This window comes from Mesitornis unicolor, unplaced genomic scaffold, assembly GCF_000695765.1.
Source record: "Mesitornis unicolor isolate BGI_N332 unplaced genomic scaffold, ASM69576v1 scaffold35898, whole genome shotgun sequence".
Lineage (NCBI taxonomy): Eukaryota > Metazoa > Chordata > Aves > Mesitornithiformes > Mesitornithidae > Mesitornis > Mesitornis unicolor.
Window position 1 is genome coordinate 2448 of NW_010201793.1, and position 8513 is coordinate 10960.

At 51.2% G+C, this 8513-nt stretch overlaps 1 protein-coding gene across 1 annotated transcript in view; it reads left to right on the forward strand.

Moving 5' to 3' along the window:
* The window catches only part of FANCG (Fanconi anemia, complementation group G), a gene marked incomplete at its 5' end in the record, with an annotated part of 9830 nt that extends 1836 nt beyond the window's left edge, over positions 1 to 7994 (forward strand). Inside the window, 9 exons of the mRNA XM_010190213.1 lie at positions 1079 to 1209; positions 2109 to 2255; positions 3066 to 3226; positions 3470 to 3536; positions 3940 to 4271; positions 4376 to 4431; positions 5464 to 5601; positions 7446 to 7578; positions 7892 to 7994. Coding sequence (XP_010188515.1) covers positions 1079 to 1209; positions 2109 to 2255; positions 3066 to 3226; positions 3470 to 3536; positions 3940 to 4271; positions 4376 to 4431; positions 5464 to 5601; positions 7446 to 7578; positions 7892 to 7994 — 1268 coding nt within the window. The remainder of the gene's footprint in view (positions 1 to 1078; positions 1210 to 2108; positions 2256 to 3065; positions 3227 to 3469; positions 3537 to 3939; positions 4272 to 4375; positions 4432 to 5463; positions 5602 to 7445; positions 7579 to 7891) is intronic.
* Positions 7995 to 8513: the final 519 nt, after the last annotated feature.

Genomic DNA, 8513 nt, shown 5'->3' on the forward strand with positions numbered 1-8513 from the left:
ATCCTGGTTTCTCTTCCCAGGCAAACCTCCCCTTAGGTTTTTCTGGGCTATTCCTTTGGAAGAGGACCTGGGCTGAGCCTCTGGGTCTTAAGTTTGCTGTTCAGTGTTCAAAGAGCTTCTTTGCTTTTTCCTCAGCTAAGCCTTTCTCTGCACTGTCATAGGGTTCCCCTGCCTGTCTGTGGCTTTAGGTAGGTGTCTGAGTCCTGCAGTGATCTTGTATAAGTAGAAAGGTGGTAGGAGGCTTAAGATGATTTTACTTTCTTCTGTCTTCTGGCACTTCCCTTGTTGCAAGCATGTTGTTCCCATCAGGTTACAGTGCTGCAGGAGCCACAAAAAGCTGTTGTGCAGCTTTGTAGCCTGGTGCCACAGCAGATGATTGATCTCATCTGACTCCCTGCATCCTGTCATACTCACGGTTTTCCCTCATTCACTGTCTTGACAGCCCCAGCAGCTCTGATGCTCAGGCTGATGCAGGACCTTCCTGTGAGGAGAAGGGGCAGGAACTCCAGCCTACACACCTCTCAAAAGCCTCTGGGGTGGTGATAGCACTTCCAGCAGGGAGGTGGCAGATGTGAATGTGATGTAGGCACATGAGAGTGGTCTCAGAGGGAAGCTTGAAATGGGGACTGAAAGAAAAGCAAATATAACTCATGATAAATATTAATGAATGAATATCCCAAAGCATCCTTCTGGGTAATGGCCCAGACATGCTGGGAAAAGACTTCTTGAGATTCCATGTGTGCTTCCACACCTGTACTACTGTTGCTGTGGTCAAATGTGCAGGTGGACCTGTCCAGTACCTACCTCTGGTCTTGATCTGGGCCAAGGGAGGTGTTTCATCATCTGGGCTTTGAACTGCTGTCATTTCTGCTAGATGTTTCCATTGAGTGGCTTGTTCTCTTGCCACACCATCAAACCAATGACGGCAGCTTGGCACCATCCTGCTGTGCATTGCTGAGTGCAGAGGGGATTGGATAGGTCCCTGTGGCACTGGAAAGAAAAGAACATGTGCACTTGTTTGGGGAGGAGGCAGTGCAGGAAGGGGAGCCACGGAGCTGAGATGTTGAGTCTGTCCTAGGGCTGCAGGAACTGAAGGCTGGAAACTTCCCCACCGCCCTCTCCTTCTTCCATGAGGCTGCTGGAGGATTCTGCTCCAAGAGGGTCCTGGCCCAGATCTACACCTGCCTCGGCTGCTGCACTCAGCGAATGGTAATGGCCAGGCCTCTGCCCTGTTAGTGGGAGAGGAGATACGCAGGCTAGAGTTGGGTGGGGAGACTTGGGCTGATGTCTGGGCTGCCTCTGTGTTCTGGTCTGCTGCAGGAAGGGGAGGTCTTGAGCAGAAGTTGCTCTTGTGGCCCCAGTCTCCTTGGAGAGCTACAAAAGCCCTCTCCTTGCCCTCTACTCTGCCGTGGTGAGACTGCATTTGGAATATTGTGTTCAATTCTGGGCCCCTCAGTTCAAGAAGGACAGGGAATTGCTTGAAAGAGTCCAGTGCAGAGCCCCAAGGATGATCGAGGGAGTGGAGCATCTCCCTTATGAGGGAGCTGGGTCTCTTTAGCTTGCAGAAGAGGAGACTGAGGGGAGACCTCATTCATGTTTATAAATATTTAAAGGGTGAGTGTCACGAGGATGGAGCCAGGCTCTTCTCGGTGACAAACAATGATAGGATAAGGGGTAATGGGCACAAGCTGGAACACAGGAGGTTCCACTTAAATTTGAGAAGAAACTTCTTCTCAGTGAGGGTAACAGAGCACTGGAACGGGCTGCCCAGAGAGGTTGTGGAGTCTCCTTCTCTGGAGACATTCAAAACCTGCCTGGACGCCTTCCTGTGCAACCTCATCTAGGTGTTCCTGCTCCGGCAGGGGGATTGGACTGGATGATCTTTTGAGGTCCCTTCCAATCCCTAATGTTCTGTGATTTTGTGTGATTCTGTGATTTTTGTCTGAGTGTGAAGAGTTGCTGCAGAGAAGCTCAAAAAACAGTCCAAGGAGGGCTGCCTTTGTCTAAAGTGTTGACCTGGAGAAGCAGAGCAGGGATCTGGATCCCATCAAATGGTAGAGATGTCTGCAAAACATTCTCGTGACCTGCACCTCTTCCCATCTAACTAGGGCAAGCCTCAGATGGCTCTTCAGCACCTGAAACGGGCCCTCCAGTTGGACTTCCAGTGCCTTCCTGCCCTGTCCCACGTGGCAGCAGTGTACCGTGAGCTGGGAGAGACTGATGCAGAGCTGCAGGCCCTGGCTCTGCTCTATGAGGTTTGTCTGCTTCCTGCTGTTCTGTGTTGACTTTTGCCCAGCAGGGCCAGAACAGAGGTTCAAGCAGGCTCCTGCCTTCTGGAGGGCTGTTTGACTTTGGAGGGGACCCCAAAGTAGACTGCAGCGATCCAGACATGGTGCTGCCTTCAGCAGTGGGCAGGAAGGAGCCCAGCAAGGTCTGAAATTCTTGCTCAGCACGTGGCAAGACCTTTGGGTCCCAGTTGATGTTCTTGGTGGCTTAGGAGAAGAGGCTGCACTCATGTCAGAGATCATCAGTCTCTTAGTAAAGTCTTTTAATAGTAAAAAGGCCTTTAAAGGCAGACTGTGTCTGTGAGGGGGTGTGCATTAGCGATAGTAACTTTGGTCTGCCTGGGAGAAGCAGGTCACAGCAGTAGACAGTTATCTCTTTAGCTGTTTGAAATCCATAAGATACAAACACGGCTATAAAGAGGGATCTCTCATTACAAATGGCCTAAGATCTGGTCTAACTAGGTCTGCGGCTGCAATGGGAGATGGTGTTCCAGGCAATTCAGACCACCTTGAAATGAAAGCCTGAGGTGATCTGGGTGATCTTGCAAATCTCCTGATGCTGTGTGGGGAGCAGATGTCTGTCTGTCCCTGTGTGATCCTGGTTGCTCTCCCTGGAAGTGGCTGTCCTGTCCTGAGTGAGAACAGCATAGCTGTGCTTATGAATTGCAGTGCTTCTGCTCATCTGGGTGCATCTCCAGATGCCAGAAGCAGCAAGCGATTGCAGCTGCTCGGGACTTGACCAGCATTGCATTGACTGTATTTTCTGTCCCTGTTTCACAGGCTCTGGAAAAAAACCCTCCAGCAGCTGCTTCCTCTAGTCCATATCTCCTAATCCGAACAGACCTTCTTGTCCACACACCAATACTAGCTTCTCTCTTTCGCCATCGCCACCCTTCTGAAGTGAAGTACTTGCTGGCACAGCGGTGTCTTCAGGATGGGAGGTAACAGCACCTCTGGTCTGCTTGCAGCATGCTACTTGTTTAGCCTCTGTGGTTTTCTCTGTGCTCCTGGAAATCATCTGGTTCAGTACAGCTGTTGTAGGTCTGCAGGAAGCATAGGTATCTCAACCAGATAAAATGCGGTGCAGGGAGAACCTATGGGCTGGCCATCCAGGTTCCAGCTGGCTGCTGGCACTTCTTGGGGTCCTTCTGTTCCTTCTACTGCATGTCCTGTCCCCATTGCAGGGTGGCTGATGCAGTGAAACATTACCTGGATTTTCTGTCTCTGCTTCAGGAGGGGCTGCAGCAGCAGGTAGGTGGCATGGGACTCCAGGCTCTGGTGTCTAATTTGAGATGTGAAGGAAATGAGGTGAGGGCTGGCATCTCTGACCTGTGGCATGTCTGCCTTTGGATTCACACCATAGACCACTTGCCACTGGTATTTGGAGAAACAGCTTCCTCTTCCCTGTGGGGAGCAGGTGTCAGCCCAGTTTTAGATGTCCTTTACTGCAAAAGTAGGGATTTGCCACCTGACTCTGCTGAGCTGTTAGTGCTTCACAGCTTCTGCCTCCTCCAGCAGGCTCCAGTGTCTCTGGGAGTGGGTCTGAGCTCTGCTGGGCAGCAGCTTCAGATTCCCAGTAAGCATGGGGTCATTCTGCTTGGCTGGGGGTTCTGCAGTTCTGCATCTGAGCACTGCCTCTGCTTTTGCTCCCCAGGTGCCCCTAGATAGTGACTCTGCTTTGCCCAGGATCCCCGAGGTGTTCCTGGAAGCAGCATCTGCCTTGGAGGAGGCCGGGAGGCACCAAGATGCCATAACCGTGTGCGAGGAGGTCATCAGCCGGACGACTGACCTGATCCCACGGGTGTTACAAGTAGAGGAGAGGCTGGAGCAGCCAGAGTGCCTATTGCCAGGGGCAGAGCTGAAGGGTGGACTCCTCTCCCAGAAGGAGAGTCTGTGCTGCCTTGCCTGGAGAGCAGCTGGGTACCTGCACCAGGGCTGGGCATGGGCCACGCTGGGCAAGAGCAAGGAGGCCGTAACGCAACAAAGGCTTGCTGGGATAAGCAGCTCCTCCAGCAGGCAGCAATGACAGCTCACAGATGGCTTCCCAGCCAGGGATTGGTATCAAAGCTCCTTTGTCCTCTCATCTGCAGGTGCCTCAGTGATCTCTTGCGAGTCCAGCTGTATGGGTCTGGTGTTGAACTGACAGGTAGGACGCTGCACAGCTGATACACATGTGGGGCTTGGCTGTGTCGGGATCTGTGTTTGGCAGCAGTGGGCAAAGAAGTGAAGCTCCAGGCCCAGCAACACCTCTGGCAGAAGGTGCTTGTCCCTGCCTGCTGAGCTCTGCACCATGCTGGAGCTGCTGAAAGGACTGGCTGGGTTGGTTGTGAAGCAGGGTATAGCCTTGGCTCTGCCTCCTTCTCTGTGGTCTCGGTGACAGTTAAGTGGGCCGTGAACTCGGAAGCTTCTCCCATCCAGATTTCAGGGAAGAGATCTGCACCAGTAGTGCGGATGGGCAGGCAAAGGCCAGGCACTGCTTACCACAGCCATGTAATGTACTAAGCTCTTGGGCTGTTCGGGGACCTGGAAGATGAGCAGCTGTCCTGGTTTACTGGGACAGAATTTAAGAGTCAATTTTATGTTGAGGACAGCTGTCATTTTGTCAGGACTCGATCAGACACTTTTAGATTTCAGCTAATGTTGGTATGTGATGCTCAAGGTCTTCAGCAGTCTTGGGATAAACAGATGCAGAGGTGTAGAGGCTGGGGGAAGTGGAAAACCAAGGTAGGTGACCCCAGGCTAACCAATTAGTACTGTTCCATACCGTAATTGTCACATTCGCTATAAATTGTGGAATTTGCTGGGAACAGCTCTCCTCCTTCCTTCTCCCTTCTTTTTCCATCTTCCATGGCTGACATCTCAAGAGGGATTTGTTTACCGTCTTACTCCTGAGGCCGTCTCCTGCCCTAGTATTGCCTGATTATAACCGTGTATTTTGTACTACAACTTTTACTAATACTAGTTTTTATTATTATTTTATTACATATATTTCTATTTCAACCCACAAATCTCCCAGGGGGGTAGAAGACATTGGGTGATAGAGCAACTGTATAAACCATGACAGTAGCCCAAGGAAATGTGTGGCCTGTCCTGACTGCTAGCCTGGCTCAGTCTGCTGGGAGAGGGAGGGAATGTCTGGAGGATGCCATCTCCAAGTCTATGTGTCTTTCTGTGCCAGACAATCTCCTGCTAGAAGTGAAGGTGCTCCAGAAGATCAGGTTGCTCTCCCTCATCGGGCGAGGTACGCAGTTCCTGGAGCTGGGGAAGCACAAGGAAGCCTTGTTAGATTTCCAGTACGGTTTGCAGATCTCACCAGGTAAGTGTCGCAGGTGGAGCGATATACACGGTTATGATTTAGCAACAATTTAAGATTTATTGAAAGTGCAAGGCGATTTTAGCAATGCTTAATCAAGAACCAATTTATATATTTTAGGTGATTCAGAAATACAGATAATAAAACAGCAACTTAGTTACAGATCACAGAATGGCAAGATTCAAGCTAACTTGCATTAAGATATCATATATGTATATTTATATATATGTGTATGTATGTATATATATCTGTGTGTGTGTGTGTGTGTGTACACAAAGCATGTAAATAAACTAAAGATATCTGGTACCAAAGTATAGATTTCACTCTTGTGAAGCAGATGCCTATAAGTAAAAGACAAATGCATATAAACAGAGTGATGAATAAAGAAGCTAGCTTGTAGGTAAAATGTCCCTCCTCTCAAATTTTAGAGCAAATTCTCACAATGCATCGAGTATTGAGGAGGGCTGGCTTCACCCTAGCCTTTTGTCAGTTCTGTTGGCAGACGGCCTCAAGAAGCTGGTGCCTGAGAGGCGTCCCACCTCAGTGGAGGTACTGGTTGCAGCCTGCTGTGATCGAGGAGATCTCACAGGGTCTCCGTTTTGGGTGGCATATTTATAATGTTTCAAGATGATTGAGTTTTGTCAGAACCCTTGCGGCCACAATACTTGTCATGAGATCTTGGCAGCTTTCAGAGTGGGTTTGTAATTGGGGTAGGAGGGATCTTGGGTACATTTCTCAGGCTACAATTGCTCCTAGGGAGCAATTGCGATTAGGGAGTGCCTAACTGTCCCAACTCACTGTACCTCTACTGGGACTAGAAGGTACCTACCAGAAGGAACTGTCTCAACTCACTGCTTCAGTAACTAAGATCAGAAAGTGCCAGATTGTCTCAACTTACAATGGCTGGCATTGATGTAGAACTGTTGTACCTGGGCTGATGTTGGCATCACAACGTGACCCAAGGCGGAGGGTGTTTCACCACCACAGTAAGAGTTTCATTTTGGTGAGAAACAGAGAGGATTTCCACAAGTCTGTCCTGGGCTGCTTTGCTGACTTCAAGAGAAAGGTCTTATGCTTTGGACTACACTTAAATGTCAGGGACTACTAGCAGTGTAACATGCTTGAGGTGCTTCCCTGGGGCCTGGTCATCTCACTGTCCTGGAGAAGCAGACTAAAACTTGTCAGAGGAGTGTATCAGAACCCTGCCCACACCCTGTGCCCTGAGGCAGCTTGGAAGTTTCTCTTCTTTCTGCCCAAACCCCGGCCTGGTACGGCCAGCTTTCTCCCAGACAGGGTCTCCTTTCCCAGAACAGAGCTGCTGGACTCTTGCTTCATCCTAGGAGGCAGCATGTCCATGCCTGGCAGTCCAGAGGCTGAGTACAGAGGCCTTTCAGGGAAGAGGGGAGTGGAGCCATACATGTCCTGAGCACAGCTGAGGCATGGCTACTGCTGCTCCCAAGAGTGACCTCTGCATTCAGTGCCCCAGCTGCGCTGATGCGCTGCAGGGGTGTGAGCTTCACCAGGATCTGCCAAACCTGCTGGTTCCAGTCCTGACTGAGACTCCCTCCTTTTGGGGGTGCAAACCTGCCTGCAAGGAAAACCCCAACCTGTGTCCAGACAGGCGTGACTGGCTGTGTGCCGCAGGGCTGATGCCATCTGCCTTGGTTGCCAGCCCCAGGGTTAATGAGGACCTGTGACACAGCCGGGACAGTCTCTTCCACATTACACCACCTCTCCTCATGCTCATCTCCCTTCTAAACTGCTTTTGCAACACCCTGCAACCCACAGCAGTAGTGCAGCCCTCCTCCTCCCTTCCGAAGGGCTGAATCCCCCTTCATGTCTTGCAGGTGACCCAGCTGCCGCCTCCTACCTGGTGCAGGCCTTGTGGAAACTGGACCGAAAGCAGGAGGCGGCTGCTCGCTGGCAACAGCTCTCCCAGAGCCCCGCAGGGGAGGACGGGCAGGAGGAAGGGGAGGGAAGGTGCGTAAAGGGATGGGTGGGATCTCAGCTGGCCACAGGAGAGCTCCAGCAGCCCCTGTTTGAACCTGTGTGAATAGTTTAGCTCACCTCTGTGAATAGTTTAGCTCACCTCCTGCTGAGCTCACACGTGCCTGAAGAGATTCCCCCCACCTCTGTTTCAAGATACCCTGGAGCACAAAGGAGCTGACACGGAGCCAAATGGGAGGGCAGGGGCTGGGGGCTTTGCACAGTGCACGGGGAGCAAACTTCCCAGTCAGACCTTGGCAAAGGAATGCCACAGCCTGTGCTGCTGCAGTGCTCCCTTCTCTTTCAGGCCCTTCCCTTTGTACCTGGTTTCATGTCTGAAGCAGGCGACATTTCCACACAGTGAATCTCTTGCCAAGAACATACAGGATTACCTCAGTGCCACAGACTAGGATCCTTCCAGCTAACCCAGTCAGTCTCCTCATGCCTACCTGCTGAAGTCTCTCCACACCAGGCTGGCAAGAGGCCTTTGAGGACGCATCCAAGATTCAGAGTTACTCTTGGATAAAGCTGGATTCCCAAAGGACTGAAACAGAATACATGTTCTTTTCTAATAAAAGCCTCAGCTCTATTTAGTTTGTTTTTCTGTGCCCTTTTTTCCAGAGCAAACCTGGTATGAGCCTGTGGGCTGTGCCTGGGAGGTCAAGGGCAGAGATGCCCTATATGCATCCCTCCATGCGGTGGGGACAGCTGGGTGGCAGATCCTGGTGGTCTCACAAAGCATGGGCCTGTCACATCATCTGTCCAACCTGTGCATTGTTCATTAGTTTAGTCTGGAGCCCACAGCAGTGGTTTTGGCTGAAGCACACCCCACCCTGGGTTCTGTGGACAGACACACTTTCGGCCCAACGTTTGGTGCAGCTTATTTTGCGTGAGGAAAGACCTGCGACCGCACAAGCCAAGGCTTCAGC